This window comes from Pezoporus occidentalis, unplaced genomic scaffold (assembly GCF_034315485.1).
Source record: "Pezoporus occidentalis ecotype Australia unplaced genomic scaffold, CSIRO_AGI_Poc_V1 ctg45, whole genome shotgun sequence".
Lineage (NCBI taxonomy): Eukaryota > Metazoa > Chordata > Aves > Psittaciformes > Psittacidae > Pezoporus > Pezoporus occidentalis.
The window spans coordinates 8961106-8978524 of record NW_026915780.1 but is presented as its reverse complement, the minus strand read 5'-3'; the positions used below and the strand labels follow the sequence as shown (position 1 = coordinate 8978524).

Sequence of the window (17419 nt, the reverse complement as noted above, 5' to 3'; positions counted from 1 at the left end):
AGAGTTTGGGTTTCCTTTGTTGTTATCATTAGAAAAACCATTTATTTAATTACATAGTTTGTAAAGGAAGTGGTCAGCTGCAAATTATCTGGTGTTGGAGGCTGTTTATAGATTTCAGAATACTACGTGAAGAGGCAGAGAGGAAGTTACCAAGACAAGGGTGGATATTAACCAGAAGATTGAGAGTAGAACCTTTCTCTCCCTAAGTTTGGTTTCTGACTATGAAAATTTTCCTTTTTAACTGTGTAATTAATGCATGTTTTGAAATGCGGCATTTCATCTTCTCCCCATTGCAAGCTTAGATATCTGCCTAATGAGTGTTCCAGTTTACATTTCCTGATACGGTTCTGAAACTTGAACGTAAGACATGTTTAAAAACTTGCATACTCTATAGAAGATTCTTTAATGAGTGGTCATGTTTTTAAATCTTACATTTGGAAGTGAACTTGAGAAAAGTGAGGACAATACTTTAATCATTCTTATTGCTCATCTCTTCTATTTAGATGACAAAGCTCCTGTGACTGATACCAACATTCCTTCTCACTTGGAACAGATGTTGGATATTCTAGTTCAAGAAGAAAATGAGAGGGAATCGGGTGAAACAGGACCATGTATGGAATATTTGCTACATCACAAGATTTTGGAGACTCTCTACACATTAGGAAAAGCTGATGTATGTATTTCTCAGCAGAGCACTTTATTTTTTTGTATGGGCTCCTAATTGTGATGGAGACTGAAGTTCTACAGTAGGTGGTAGTGTGGGACACTGAACTATAGCAAATAGTTGTTTGCTTGTGTTACCAACATATTATGAATAACTGTCTTTTACAAGTATGATCAAAGTGAGCCAACGAAAGAAATGCTGACCAAGGCAGAACTCTTGAGATTTGTTACTCACCACTCATAATATTGACTGTGAAGCTAGAAGCAGGACAAGCATATTTGTTCAGTCTAGTATTTTTCTGGCTCTACAACAGAGTATTTTCCCTCTCTGTCCTTTGTTAAGTGCTGGGAAATTCTTGGGTGAAAAGCACTGTATTAAATACAGACTTTGTTTCATTTTTTGGAATGTGGTAAGTTATTGCTCAGAAAGACTTCCATGTCAGAAAGCATTAATTTAAGCTGATTCCCAGACAGCTTTCACATCCAATTCTTTGGTATGAATGCAGCCCTTGGCAGTGTTGTTTGGTTCTTCTCATATCTGCTTTGTGGCACATGTGAAATTAGTGTCATGGATTTGGTGCATTCTTCTTGCTGTCTTTCTTGGCAGACTTAATCAGCTGAAATGTATGGGGTTGAATGGATCATGGAATGAATTAACATAGCAGCCCTCGTGCTAGAAATGTATCATGATGCAGATGCAGTTAGGAATGTGTGGTGTACCCTGATCCAAGGATAACTGGAGCTCTCCATGGTTTCATCGTCAGTCAGTCTTTTACACATTGTCATGGGTTCTTAATCTACTAGATTTTACATATGTAGCCATGTAGGGTACTAGCTGTCTGAGCCTGGAATGTTCCTTGCTCTGCAAGGACCAGAGCTGTTCCTACATCAGCTGTCCTACAATCAGACTAAGATATATTGAAAATACTTGCTCTGAAACACAGCTCGTTCAGTAATCTATAAATTTTGTCAAGAAACCAAGATGAAATGGTGACATATGTGAAGTGGGTAATTAGTAGTATGTTTCTAAGAGTTGAGAGAAGTCATTTTGCACTCACGCCTGTACATGCAATTCTTCTGCAGCCTGTCTTTATGCTTGCCACTTGTGAGTTGATACATCTGAAGTAAACACACAGTTCAGTGCTTGCAAGATGTTGCAAAGATCTGTTGCAAAAAGAGTAATATCCTTTCACAGCAATCGCTTAGACTTACTACATTATTGTAGATGCACCCTGACAGTCCATTTTCAATGGATTGCTTGATAACTCAGTGATAATTTGGGATTAATAATTTAGGGATAATTACTTTGGGAGGAGAACCAGGTTAGGCAGTTGTCCTCCTGGCTGTTGCCACTCATGCTCTATTCCCAGTCAATCTGATAAGAGAAATTATGTGGTTAAAATTAACCTATGGAATAACAGCATTTATTGACATGGTAGGACACAGAGTCAAGTGGGATCTAGCTAGAAACAAAGGACCACAAGCCATCAGATGTCATGGAGATGTGAAAATACACTCATGTGACGTGGTGCATGAGGGACAGGAGAACAGGGGTCTGGATGTTCCACAGATACTTGTGATTTGTATTCTGCTGAATATCAGGGAAAACAACAGCTTTCTCTTGTCCTGGAACATCTGTTTGTAAACACTTTTATCTGTCTAAGGTTAATTGCTCATGAATTCAAAATATATTTTGTAGACATTAAGGTGTTTATCATCATTTATTTGTACGTACTGACTCACTGAATTGCTGGGGTTTGCAGCACAGTACCATAAAATTAGACAGCTGACACGTAGCCAATTAATTTCCCCTTATCATTGTATTGGTAGGGAATATTTCATGTAAAGATTGGTGGAAGTCTGCACTGCAGCAATTAACTGAAATTATGAATAAATTGAAAAAGGAAACAGTAATGAAATGCAACATTTTTTGTTGTTCTCCGTTAATGTCGATAAAAGGAATGTGCTAACAGATGATGGTATTTTAAAAATGCTTTGGGATGAATTATTGCTGTTTCATTAGCCATTTTGGGTGACAAATTTGCATCTTGTTTCTCTCCATGGTTGTTATATTGTTGTTGTTCATCTGGTTTCTTCCAGTGCCCTCCAGGAATGAAACAGCTAGTTTTGGCTTTTTATACAAAACTTCTTGGAAGAATACGGCAACCTCTTCTTCCCCACATAAATGTGCACAGGCCAGTGCAGGTACTGTTCAAATTTGAAGTAGGTTATGTTGTAGAATGACAAGTTTCTCTTATTCTGCTGTAGCTAATGAGCTCTTTAATACATCCACTGTCAAGTAAGTTAAAGAAACTGCTCAAGTGCAATATCAGTTTAATGTATTGATGATTGGAGCCTTGAACTGCAACTGCAATGCAAGTCAAAAGTAATAAAGAAGTCTTGTTCACAGCACTCTAAACCTAGAGCAAATGTTTAAGTCAATAACCCTACATCACTGTAGTATGTGTATAGAAAAAGAACTCAGTCCATCATTCCTAGAAAAAAGCTATAATTTCCTCTCTGTCTTAGTGTTTGCTTTTCTTTCTGTGACAGAAATTAATCAGGCTGTGTGGTGAAGTTCTGGCAACACCAACAGAAAATGAAGAAATTCAGTTTCTCTGTATAGTATGTGCAAAGCTGAAACAGGATCCATACCTGGTCAACTTCTTCCTTGAGGTGAGTAAACCAAATCAAAAGTTTCTAGGTGTATTTACTATGTCACAGACAGAATCTAATGGAGAACTGAAGATATCACACTGTGCTTCTTAGATTTGTTTTTATTCGCTCTGTAATTTTTTTCCTGTGATATTAGAAGTTTGTTTGTTTGTTTTTTTTACTTCCAGACACTTGATACATCCGATTATTTTTACTAGAATTTCATTCAGGGCTTACAAATACACCTGCCTGAGGTCCTTACTTTTTGTAGTGAAAGTATCTTTAGAGTAGGGACATAGATTATAATGTAGATCACTGTGTGAGGGAGACAGTGGATTGCTGATGTTGTTTTGTCTTCAGCACAGCAAAGACTAAAGGACAGATTGCATGGGGCATTGACACCTTGCAAGTTGCTAAGTGCTCTGCAGGATCGGGCCCTTATTTGGTAGTGGCACATATGGTCTAGCTGCAGTGCCAGCTCACAATCTACAATATGACATTATTTTCTATCTGTAAGAAAGCCAAATATCTTTACTCCATTTTCAAACTTAACATGTGGCAAGGGTGAAATCAGAGTGGGAGGAGAAAGAATTTCTAGACTGGCTTTCTGTTCACATTTAGAAGGAGCATATAAAAGTTTAATTTATAAAAGTCTGTTTAGAAATGCCTCCTGCTCCCACTTTGATGTTTGCTGTAGTGACACGGTACCTATTAAGCATATGATATGTAGGTGAAAAGATGGATGTAGTGTCCTCCACAAATATTTTCAAGCTTTCTGCAAACAAGATCTGTAATAGTAAAGGCTGCTAAACTGCAAAGATACATTATTTTCCATTGAGTATATGAATATCGCTTACAAGTCAGTAGTAAAAAATCTATCTTGAGTTTATTTTTACCTTAATTAAATACAACCCTGATTGCCATTGTGTCCACTGTAGTTGTGCAAGCTGTAGAAATGGTGTAGGGGTTGACAAGTTAGTGTTTAAACATTAGAAGCACTCAGAAGCAAAGTACTAGATGCAGAATAAGGTAGTACGTCCAAACCAGGATTACTTTTAATGTCATTTGTGCCCTTGAAATCAAACTTGAGAATCCCAGTCATAAGAACCACAAGTGTTTTGTCAGGCATTGGCATTCTTCCCCAAAGTAGTGAGATTGCATTATTCAAAATCAGACCTGAAAACCCAGATGATTCCAAATTTCAGAGATCTCTAGTTCCACAAAATGCTGGCTATAGAGTTCAGGCAAGCTGAAGAATATTTCTTGGAGCTCCTGTTTCCTTCCTAACGTTATTCTAAATGTCAGAGGCTAAGGAGTATGCCTTCATGACTTCTGACAGTTGTTTCCGCATAAGGTATTTGGGTGCAGAATTGTTCTTTATTAGAACAGAATATTCTGTTCACGTCTATGCCTCTTAGAGGTGCTGTTGTTGTGACTTGATAGCTACTTCTAACCTTCAAATGCGTGAAGGGGTAAATATATAGAATTCTCTGTGGCATTTATCTCTAAAATCAGAAAAATTAGAAACTGAAATGCAGATACATCTCTGCAAAGCAGTCTGTTTGTATCTGTTAGTTTTGCTTCCTTCTTTGCCTAATCAGTTTCTTATTTTATGTATTTATTTATGAACATAAAAAAATGAATGTGTATAAACCCAGGATTTTCTTTGTGCGATTCCATAAGAAATAGTTTGCTGACAGAATGCTGTTTGTATTTAGAAAAATCTTTCATTTCTTATTGCTTAAAGCTGTATGGCATAACTGTATCTCTTGGGCAAGTTACTTCTGTTGTGGAAATAAGAACTGGTTTTAAACCTTTAAAATCCATATACTAATTCTATTTAAACTGAATTTTCCTTGTTCTTGTGTAGAGAGAAAGGACATACACGGGAACATTTATCACCTCTATCTCAGTCATTTTATGCTAAACTTGTTGCCTCATGTTTTTCCTTGTTCGTTTATTCCTTAGTTGCCCCATCTTATCATTCCTTACATGAGATACTCCTTGCAACTGATTGTTTTGTGATTATCTGTGCTTCAATTTCTGCTCTTGAGACCTTAAACAAGTTCTGTTACAAGGTGTGTTAAAAGGTTCTACCTTCATATAAAATGAACACTAGTTTCACTATTCACCTCTACTTTCATCACTACAAATTGCCAGCTTTATATTCCTCACTGTGAATTAAGTGGAGATTCTCATTAGCTGTGATATCACTTGATTTTTCACAGAATTCTTTTTAAATCTATTTGAACTTATCCATTGCATCATCTGCCACAGATGTTGAAATTGTAGTAGTTGCATATCATGAAAATGTAGAAATGTGTTTATATATTGTTTGCTCTGTGTTGATGTTGAATTCAGTTAGAGGGGTACTTGTCTAGAAAGCATTGAATATATGTTTTATGTAACCTTTTCTATTAGGTCATTCAGGATCCCGTTTTGCACCTTTACAAGAGGCAGGTGAGCAGCTAAGCTGCAGAATTGCATGATTAGACAATAGGAAGCTTAAATACACATAAAAACTCTGCCTATGTGTTGTCCAATGTACAGAGTGCTTTGTGTTACCTGCCAATGTAAAAGTAATGAGCTGTGGAGGGATATTTATGCAGTTACATGTGTTAGGTGTTCTCATTGATGCCTTAGCTAAACTAAAGCCTTTCAAATGACAGAAGAGTCCAGACATGAAGTATTGGACCAGTGTAAGATAAGTATTTTATAAATGCATTTCCAGCCTTCAGTTTTGCTTTATGTGCAAGGCTCATCATTGTGATTCAGATATTCCTGTGTATTGCTAAAATATACGGGAGCATACTGGAAGACTTTAGAAGATTTAGGGATAGACAGACTTGGTTCACAGACACATTTGGGTTGCTTTGCAGCCTTGTGCATTTCACACTGTAAAAAAAAAAAGCATGTGTTGAAGGAGTAATTTTTCTACTGTACTCAAAAATCATACTTATTTTATAGCATGCAGTGTGCTGCTCTTACCACCATGTTGCCTCTCCAGGGAGTTGGTTATATGAGTGTATCACAACATTCAATACAAATTCTCCACAGTGAATGCACATCAATTCAGCAAGCATGCAGAGCAGCTCTCAAGTTTGCTGCCTGAGACTGGCATGTAGTTAGTCCCTGCTGGTTTGTATGCACTAAACGCCATTAACCCCAAATGGTTACTCTTTTAAATTATTAACGCTTGAGATATATTTGTCATGATTTTGGTGTTACCATAGAGAAGGGGAGCCATTTGGATTTATAGTCTCACTACTGTACTCACTTGAAAAATTGTCTTGTGCTGAAGTCTAATTTATGGTTCTAATAAAGTATTACTCACCTGTGCTTATGCCAGAAGGACACTGAATTCTTGCCTTGCAGTGTGTTTCTTCGTGGTATCACAGAGCACAAATTTAAATGTCTTTTTATGGGCTGGAGACAGATTTATGGGAAGATGGGTTGCTTTCTTCCAGGCTAAGTAGGGATGCTTTGTAGCTTCCAGGAAGGGTCTGTGATCTGTTATAGAATCCAGTGTTAACTTCCAGTATCTTCTCTCCTTCAATCTACTCAGCATTTTCTTCGTAAGAAACACAACTTGAGAGTAGTCTGCAATGATAAAAGACCTTTATTTCCCTTTCTTGTTGAAGATAAAATCTCAAGAAGTTTAGAATTAGTTTAATTCTATGACTCCAACTGGAAATAGTGTTTCAGCCATCAGATAAATTCACCTAGAAAGGGATATTTTATAGTATGTGCTGAGGTCTAAAGGTGCAATCATAAGGTAAATAAAAACTTCTATCAAATCAAGTGAATGCCTTCAGTGGTGGAGAGAAAAAGATGCCATCTCTTTGTAAATGGCCTATTAAGCCCTGAAGCAGAGTAGTACAGGCCTTAGGAGAAATTTAAGAAGATTGAAAAATGGTTTAGGTTTAAAAACTCCCATGCACCCACAACCCACTATATTCTACATCGTTACTGTATCCAGCCTTGTAGAGAAGTGTTTCAAATGCTGATGTTAAAAAATTGCTTTTAGTAAAGTTCTGTTTCAGGATGAACAGTAATTTCAACTGTGTAATTCCAAACAAATGCTTTGCAGAATAAGTTGAAAGGAATGGCTTCCAAAGGATCAGCAGATGTAATCACAGAGGACATGATAAGAGGACAAGACTCTCTGACAGCAGACATGGGACAGCCCGTTCAGCCTGAAGAAATGCCCAGTGCTGCTGGTGTGGAGCAAATGGAGAAGGAAGATGATCTCCCACAACAGGCAGATGAGCTCTCTTTCAGTCTGGATGAACTAAATGTCGCATCATCACCCGGGTCTTCCACTGTTGGTCCAAATCAAGACTATAATTTAGTGAATTCTCTACTAAACCTCACTAAAAGTCCCGTGAGTTGTTTGGGTTTTGTTCTATTTAATGTGGTAAAACGAAGTAGTTCGGACGCTGTGTGAAGTGGGCGGGGGGGGGTGAATATACATGTATGCACACACTGTATTTTAAATACAAAAGGTAAAACAGGATTTGTTTTGCAGGCAGTTGTAAATTAGCAATTTTCTTTGCCAATTCAGATCTAAGTAAAAATACTATTTTTAGAAAGTAATACTAAAGTTTATTAATAGTAATACATGTTTTGAGCAATTTGCATAGAATGCTGCATGTTTCACAAACAAGCTACATAGGAGGATCGTTAGGTTAAATATACCACAAAAGAGTACTTAAAAAACTACTTGGAACTGTACTGTCCTAACACACACTTTTTATAAAGGCACTGGGCTATTTCTAGAGGTTTCATTTCTTTAAAGAAAACTGCTGTATGTCTTACCCAGCCCCGTCCTCGAATTCATACTCAGATTCCTTCAGAAAACTTAGAGGTGCATTGGGTAAGCCTGTAATTGCCACAGCAGCATTGACAGCAGGAGACCAAATCTACTGCTGTACGTCATTATTGTTAACTGGGAGTTTACGCTGTGTAATATCTTGTTATTAAGCTGACCTACAGCACTAGTTCTGTCAACCTGATGGTTGCAGTTGCATTCTTAGTATTTGATGTGGATTTAGGAGAAATTCTTTATTTTGTGCCATGCAAATCCACTAGAACTAAGTTTCAGTGACTGAAAAGGCAACAAAAATAAATGCATTCACTCACTGCTTGGGGAACGGAGAGGGTTTATTTGGGGATGTTTGCTTCTTGGTTTCAAGTGAGCTTCATTCACCCTCTGATTAATTCTTCCATGCCCTTCTGCCAGGATGGCCGGATAGCAGTAAAGGCCTGTGAGGGCCTCATGCTTTTGGTGAGTCTGCCAGAACCAGCAGCTGCCAAGTGCCTGACTCAAAGCAGTTGTTTATGTGAACTGTTGACAGACAGGCTGGCCACCCTCTACAAAGCCCTGCCTCAGTCGCTGGATCCCTTAGACATTGAGACAGTGGAGGCAATTAACTGGGGGTAAGAATTTTATTTTTGTGACTTTACGCCCCTCCCTGAAACTAGTTTTCTATAGGTAAATAAGCTGTATAAAATATTCACCCCCACATGCTAAAGTCTCAAGAGAAAGCTGAGATACCAGCTGCAGCATAGCAGTAGGACTTTGGGTGTCCAGTGTACACTTGATTCTAACATGGGGCCAGGTTTGCCTGCCAGTCCCTTGCAGAGGTTCCTCATGGGGGCAGGTTTTTCCACTGGACTACATTAGTGGTAGTGTAGGTGTAGTATCAGGTACAGAGTATTGTCTTGTTCAGGTGTCAAGGATTTAGGAAGCAAACTTTTCACTGTGCACAGCGCTGTAAGCTGCTGCAGGAGGAAGGGTGTATTTGATAACAGGCTATTGTTGCAAAATATTTGCAGTAAAAAAAGAAGGAAAGTGTTACTGCATAACTCATCAGCATGAAGCAGAAGATAAAGGCCTGTTATCCTAATTGTGCTTGCTTGTTAGATTCTCAAAACATTCCTTTTCCCCACTCTGCCTTCATTATTATGAATTGCTCGTGATCTGTTAGTACTGAGACAAAAAGTAGGTATTTGGGAAACCAAGCCAAAATTTCTGGTAGTTGGAGTTTGAAGTTAGAAGGGAAAAAAAAACCAAACTTTATCGGAGTTTACCAAAGAAAATGATGAATTTGTTATTCCTTAGAGCCTTTAAATTGAGATGTGTTCAGGCATACCCTGTGTGCTTTTGGTGGACTTGCTTGAGGTTGCTTAGAGAGCAGGGAAGAGCAATTGCCTTAATTTTATGGTTCTCTGACTAAAGGAGTTATTGATTCAGTTTCTGTAGTCTGTGTTTCCAGTAAGAACAGACTAAGTGATCAGTTTCCCTTCTGATGCAAGAAATAACATAACCACAGTTCTGCTGCTGTGTGTACTATGTACCCTTTAGCGTGCTACTGAATGATAGCACTGCCAGATAAGTAGACTGTCAGACAAGCCATGTTAATGTTTACTTCATTGCAATAGATCATTAACTATTCTGTTAAGTTCAATAAGAATGAAGTCCAAGATTCTTCAGTTACTTGTAGACTAAATAAGTATTTTTCCCTGTGTTCTCTAGTTTGGATTCCTATAGCCACAAAGAAGATGCATCTGCTTTTCCAGGGAAAAGAGCGTTGATTTCATTTCTTTCATGGTTTGACTACTGTGATCAACTCATCAAAGAAGCACAAAAGGTTTGAAATGTTTACCGATGATACAAATACATTCAGCAAATAAGTAGTCCCAGTTGTTTCTGAGCTTTTGAGTTTAAGACATACCATTTTGTACTTTTGTTTCAGACTGCTGCTGTTGCTATGGCAAAAGCTGTGCGGGAACGATTTTTCATTGATGTTATGGAACCCCAGCTGATGCAAACGTGAGTAGCATCCTGCAAGACACAGCAGAACAGGATCTGAATCAAGCTGATTTTTTTCAGCTGAAATCTACTGCATAGATTGATAGAATCACAGAATGGTTTGGGTTGGAAGAGACCTTAAAGCTCATCCAGTTCCAGCCCCCTGCCATGGGTAGGGACACCTTCCACTAGAGCAGGTTGCTCCAAGCCCTGTCCAACCTGGCCTTGATATATCTGACATGAAATTTTTTGTTCAAACAGGTCAGAGATCGGAATCCTCACATCAACTGCACTATTGCATCGAATTGTTCGTCAAGTGACTTCAGATGTCCTGCTGCAGGAAACAGTTTATTTTATACTTGGAGAACACAGAGAGCCAGAAACTTTGACAGACATCAACAGACATCCATTGCGACACAGGTTAATCGAACACTGTGATCATATATCTGACGAGGTGAGAAGTGGTAATGGTATCAGAATGTCTGCCAGCTAGTTCTGTCTTGTGTAGGGGCTATTAAAACACCACTGTGAGGACTTCTTATATTTGTGACAGCAAACTTGACAAGGAAAAGAGTTCTGACTGCCAGCCCTACAGATTCCCTTTAGAAAATGAAAGTCAAGCTGTTTCCTTCAGCTAGCACATTGTTCCCCTTAATAAAGATTCTTTGCTAAATTTGCTTGCTCCCTGTGTATATCTAGTTAGGCTTGCTCACATATAAGATAGGGCAAAATTGGTATCTGGAATTGCATTTTAATTATATGTTTTATCGCTGCTGTTTTCCATGTTGTGTCAATTCTGTCATGTCATCACATAAGCTATACTTAAAAACTTCATTTATATATAAAGTAAGTGTGGTCAGAATATACACAATGCCAGTTAAAAGATAATATTTAAGCACTTTACACAGAGTAAACATTATTAAAGTCATTTACTTCAGTAAAATCCCTCCTCAGGAGCTGCTCGATTCATTTTTAACATGGAGCAATCTTCATCCTCTACTTTTCAAACAAAAACCAAGCTTGCCTGAAAACAGATCTGTGCCTTCACATGCACCAGTTTTTCAGTATTTTTACCTGCTCACCCTGTCAGAACGAGTTATGTGTATAAATGAGCTGATCTTTGCCAAGCTAAGCGCTCCAAAGCTCTCTTTGAAAACTGTCTCTGTATTGCTTAAAGTCAGTTTCCTTTTAAAAGCCTACATATATCCAAGTAAAAATCTTGGCCTGTATTTTTAGTCACAATATTCCACTATGACTTCAGTTTATTCTGCATATTTATTGCTAACTGTAAGTCCTGTTCTGTATTTCACTGGCACAGTGATCGTGGTCTTCCAGCATGGATTTGATTGTAATATGAAAAGTTAAGTTGTAAGTTCTGTGGATGCGCTTTGTATTGTTATCTTGGCAGATTTTAGAACAGGTTTTGTTTTACTGGAAAAATGTACATCCACATACTGATTTTCAGATGTGTGTGAATTCATCCATGTTTATACCACATCCAGCATAACAATTTCCTCATTTTTCTTTGGATTTTTGCTTCTTTCCATAATGTAAATAAGTAATTGCAGTGTTCTAGAATGTACAAACCAGCAAAACATGTAAGGCAGTGGTGCATCAGTTTACTAAATTGTCACTTTTTGTGTTGCAGATCAGCATAATGACTTTACGAATGTTTGAGCACCTTTTGCAAAAGCCCAGTGAGCACATTCTTTATAATTTGGTTCTGAGAAATTTAGAAGAAAGAAACTATATAGAATACAAGCCTTTTTGTCAAGAAGATAAAGACGTGGTAGAGAATGGACAGATTGCAGGAGCAGTGTAAGTTTCTTTTTTAAGGGAAGTTTTCACAACAGCTAACTTGGATCCTTATTTTTAGAACAAAGCAGTGGTAATTGAATGAAAAGTGGGTGTAGACAGCACTTCAAGTGCTCCATGTATTAACCCATATCCATAAAATGATGCAGAAATTATTGTATCTGCAACTTACGAAAGTTTTTAGAACAGTAACAGAAAAGAACTCTCCAGACAAAGGCTCTCAGAGGTCACCATATATCAATTTACTTGTCCATTTACCTAGCTTAAGTCTGTGTATGTTTGTATTGGTTCCAATTAGACTTTTCTTGAAGTCAGTCACTTAGGTGTCTTGCTTACATGTATGTTCTGGAATCATTTTGATGGAAGAACTTTTCTGGGACACTTTACATAAAATGCTTTTAAATACCCTACATAACTCTTATAACTCCTTCTCTACTGATGGGGGGAATACTGGTTACACCCACCAGTTTAGGCATCTTAACTTAGATATTTCTGAGTAATCTAAAATAATTGATGATTTCCTGAAGTATAACTCTCTCACATGTAAAACACGTGGCTAAAGAGTGTAAGTGATTTCATGCACTGATTTTGTTTAAGTCAGAAATGTTTAATCTGTTGTTCAGATCAGGAATTTATGATTATTGTTCAAAACAAAATGTTTGTTGGGTATTTGTAAGGGTTAGTGTTTCTGGATGTTAATTAGGTAAAAAGATGTGCCTATGATACTGCTCTGGAGAACACCCTAGTTGTTCAGAGAATTGGAATAGAATCATGCCTTTTGACCCAGAGATTTTCCTGCCTGCCATAACATTCTATGAATGATAATGTTTTTTGTCTAATACAATCTCACAGAGACCTAGAGGAAGATCCGTTATTTACTGACCTGTCTCCAGATAACACATTGTCAACGCAGGAGTGGCTCAGTCCTTCTCCACCTGTCAGTCCAGAACATCAAAAAAATGATGGGAAGACTGAAGTTCATAAAATTGTAAATAGGTAAGAAACAGACACTTAAAGAACTCTCTGAATGTGTGGGTGTCTGCACACACTGTGCAAATTAAATGTACTCTGTAATGGATGTTATTCTCTGCCAGCTGGTAAAATGACTCCACAGAGGAAATTATGTGGCATTTTATCAGAAAGCTGCTCCTGAAAGATTAGAGCTTACAATAAGTAAAAATAATTCAACATAAATGAGAAAAATAGAATAACTTTCCAGCTAATAGTGTAGTTGAATACTCAGAATTCGTGATGAAAGCCTCACTGATTATAAAACTTTCCTTTCTCAAACATATTTGCTATGCTTAAACTGCTGTTACAGACTTGGCCTTCCTGGGGAGTCTTGCAGTAAATTCCTTAGGGGGCAAAAAACCCTTAAACTTCCTAAAGCTCCTTGAGCATATATATGTATATATAAGCAAATAATTGCCATGCTGGAGCTACTCTCTGTTCCCTTAAAATCAAGGGGCACCTCTTGTCACCCGCAGCATACATTTATGCTGCATGTAAGACATACCGCAAATTGGATATCACAACGAGGATAGGCTCTACTCTAAGAAACTTAGTGATGGTAATTCTCTTAGCAACTAGGATTAGGACAACTGCTCTGTTAATACACAGTAGCAAAGCAGCACTGGTATTTCAGTGCTGACCTGTCTACTTACCCGGAAATAATCAAAGGTGTTAGCCAGAAGAAAACAGCCCAAGGACAGCCAGCATGGAATGGCATTATCACTTCTTGCCCTCTTTCCCCTAGTACTGCTATATATAGTTGATGGTGGACATGGTTTGGAGCAAAGACATAAAGAACACTCTCCTAAATTCACCTCCTGCAGTCTCCATCACTGAACAGAAATGTTTTCAGGAGGTGCAGTGTTTTGCCAATTAGTATTTTTTCAGCTAAGATGAACTCCATACTAAAAGTCATCTCCTACATATTTCTGGATATAAATCTTACAGGAGCCTCCAGCAGTTCTTTCGGCATGGGGAAAGCTGAAATTTGGAAACAGAGTGCAAAGACTGAGTTTTATTTTGCTGTCCAGAAATTTCAGAGGTTTTACTTATTTTTCAAAGACGCTCCCCTCTAAGATTCAGAATTTCCTCATGCTTTTTAGGTCGGATATTGGTGAAGTAATAAGGACACAGTGTATTTGTGCTGCATACCTGGCAAATGCTATTTGTAACTGGGACATTTATATTGTCCCAGTGCACTCTTACATGTTCCACCAACTAACTGTGGTAACTAAAACTGTCTATGCAGTAGGTTAAGAAGAATTTGAACTGTAATTCTCCTTCTCATTTGGCTCATTTATTCCTCAGTACGTTTTCCTTATGCTCTTGTAAGATAGAGTCTGACCTTTAGTAAATACTTGACCTGGTTATGAATATTCCTTTTCATCTCCATTCTGTTTGCTGGTTCTCATAAAATGCTTCCTCTGAGGTTTTACCTCTAGTGCTAGATACAGAAGTTCTGAAGTAGGTATCTTGTTATTACAAAACAGCAGTTAGAAGAGACATGCTTCAATAGATTTTGTGTTCTCTGTTCTTCACATGAAGTTATGGCAGAAACTGTGGATGAATTGGCCAGACAATTCAGTGTTGTGTAGACTGTCACAGGTGATAAGAAGGTATTGATCTGGAGCTCTTTGGATTATAGATAATCATTAATGTACTTCTTTTCTCTTTAGTTTCCTCTGTCTCGTACCCGATGAAGCCAAGTCGTCATACCACGTGGAGGGTACAGGTTATGATACTTACCTCAGAGATGCCCACAGACAAGTAAGTCAGTAAAGTCCTCCTTAGTCCTTGAGAGTTTGAAGTGCTTATGAGAATATCCAGATGGTTCTATAAATAGCCCTACTAAATGTATTTTTGGTAATGGAAGATGGGAAACTTCAATTTTTAGTTTCTAATGAAGACTTACCTTGAGAGATCTTTTGATGGTGAATCCACCTTGTATTACTCTAGTGGAAATAATGGATGACATTAAATACATTAATATTCATATAACAAACACACTGAGAGAAAATCTGAGCTGCAGATAGATTCTTAATTTGCTTTTGCATTTATCTGCATTCTCTTGGAGAACTGCCTGCCAAGCTGTTTGAAAGGACTAAAGGGAAATTAAAATGCTGCATAGGAGTTATGCAATCTGGGACTTTAAAAATAAAGGCTCATCACAGGGAATGTGCAGCCTAAGGCATTCAGGTTTGAAGTTGGGAGTTCTGGTAGGTAGAGAAAACCTTATGATTGACTGGTTGGAAATAAATGTGGGGTTTGTTTTTACCAATGTAATCTAAAGCTTCCTTGGTTAGAAAACAGTCGCTGTCTATTTGCAGTTTATTGAAGCTGTGTGAATCTTCTAGAATAGAAAAATTTATGCAAAGGAGTGGAGTAATTGAGGGAACTATGTTAGTAGGTAATTCAAAAGTTCCATAACCCCTGGATTATGATATCAGCAGTTTAAGATGGGAAGCTTAGACTTCTGTATTTATGATATTGTTTTATCTGTGGTCTCCTCTGAAAAGAAAGGGAGAATAAGTAAAAGGTTGATGTAAAATTCCCCTATGTTCTATTCTTGGATGCCAGAAAACACATATCATCTTTGTATTTCTTTCATGTCTTGGGAAAAAGAGTATTCTGGGAGTTATTAGGGAACAGAATTGCTTTCTGTCACTTCCTGACAATGCTATGGCTACTCATAAAATATTTCCCCCCTAAGAATAGCCCTGCCTATTGCTGTTATTACATCCAAATAGCTGTTCTGCTTCCGTATTTCTATTCCTGGGAGCCTGCACAAGGAGGTAAGCTATAAGCAGTGAAGAATTGCCGAGTCTGTTTTATCTCTCTTTTGCTACTGTTTATTCCTGTGTTCCATATTTTCACTGCTATGACCTATGCTCCTTTCAAGGTATAATCCCTTGAAAGTGAGACATCAGGCAGCCCATAGCAAATCAGAGACAGACATTGGGAAGGACTGTTGTGGGTGACTGGAAACGGAAGAGGAAGCCCTGAAGTACTTTTCATCTGTAGCTCCTGCATATATACATGCCTTTCCTGTCCTAGGAATTAGGGAGCAATATAGACTGGATAGCAAGATAAGCTACATGTAATTCAGTGAAAGTGTGATAACATAATGTCAACAAGAATGTATACAAATGTAGTTCCTGCTTTAGAGGAACCCTGATCAGGATATGTATCCTTTGCTTTGTGTTTTGGCCCCAGCTGCTTTTTGGGAGCTCTCTTCTCCACTCATTGTTTCTGAAACTACCCTAATAGCATGAATGTCAGGAAGAAAATGAGGTGCCTGCGTAGAAACTGGCAGTGTTTACTTTAGAATGACTGTTCTTTTTGAGCTTACATTTATCATTTAGCTACAGATTAAGGTTTTAAGGTGTATGGACTATTAAAAGGAAATGAAATGATTTCCATGGAGGCTTAAGTCTGTTTTCCTCACTATATTTTTCTAGTTCCGTGATTATTGTGTCATCTGTTTACGGTGGGAGTGGCCTGGATCTCCCAGACCTTTGGAAAAGTGCAATTTAGAAGCATCATTTTTTGAAGGACACTTTTTGAAAGTCCTGTTTGAAAGAATGGGCAGGATTCTTGATCAGGTAAGGAAAAACAGGTTATTAATTCAATTTCTTATACGTCCATCACTGCTCAGGGGCAATCACCATAAGGTCCCATGAAGTTTCATTACTGCAGTGTCTATTACAGCATCATATTATTGTGTAATGTCCCATGTCCTTGACACAGGTCTCTGTAGATCGCAGGATGCTGTAGTGATCAGCATTGTCAATTTAGTAGATGTAGTGAACAAAAACTCCCTTACCGGTGTTAGCCACTTTTTTGGTACCAGACGTTTCATTGATCAGAAATAAGAGACAGGTCAGGAAGCCAGTAGTAGCCTCTAGGTTAGCTCTGTGAGTGTTTAGGGGAGAAGGATGTTTGATAGTACCAACTTTTACAATCCAGAAGTGAGAAAAGAAACTCAAATACTTCCGTTCCTATGTTGTTATTCTCTGGATTTTGTTTCCAGTAAGCATGTTCTGCACATTAGACTAGCTGAAATGGTTATAGATTGGAGTCATGAAGACTGGCCATCAGCAGCTCATAGGAAAAACAAGCCTCATGGGTATGAAAACCTTGTCTGAGCAATGACACAGAAGTTGTAACTTGAAAGATCTTTACTTTCTGTAACTTCTGTAGTGTCAGATTTGTATGATTACAACAAAAGTAGCATCTGGCATGGAAGCACAGTCCCCAGTTTGATATACTACCTGTCAGCATGACACACATTTGGGTTAGTCAAGCAAAATGGTACGATCTGTGGTGTCAAAAATGGTTCTTGACACCAGGTGAATTAAAATACACTGCTTGAATCAGAAGGGGTGGATTCTTACTGTATCATACCAAGCCCCTGAAATTCCTAGGAGTTATTCACAGTGAAACACATAAATCACATAGAGA

The 17419-nt window shown here is 38.0% G+C and overlaps 1 protein-coding gene across 2 annotated transcripts in view; it reads left to right on the top strand.

The window, feature by feature from the left end:
* Nucleotides 1-17419, top strand: part of FHIP2A (FHF complex subunit HOOK interacting protein 2A) — a 31745-nt gene that overhangs the window by 9567 nt on the left and 4759 nt on the right. Inside the window, exons 3-15 of one of the 2 annotated variants that reach the window (XM_062635372.1) lie at nt 504-673; nt 2764-2868; nt 3217-3339; nt 5740-5778; nt 7409-7702; nt 8561-8757; nt 9857-9971; nt 10077-10153; nt 10394-10586; nt 11781-11950; nt 12800-12943; nt 14635-14725; nt 16417-16560. In XM_062635372.1, coding sequence (XP_062491356.1) covers nt 504-673; nt 2764-2868; nt 3217-3339; nt 5740-5778; nt 7409-7702; nt 8561-8757; nt 9857-9971; nt 10077-10153; nt 10394-10586; nt 11781-11950; nt 12800-12943; nt 14635-14725; nt 16417-16560 — 1862 coding nt within the window. The remainder of the gene's footprint in view (nt 1-503; nt 674-2763; nt 2869-3216; nt 3340-5739; nt 5779-7408; nt 7703-8560; nt 8758-9856; nt 9972-10076; nt 10154-10393; nt 10587-11780; nt 11951-12799; nt 12944-14634; nt 14726-16416; nt 16561-17419) is intronic. The other variant, XM_062635373.1, reaches the window with a different exon arrangement.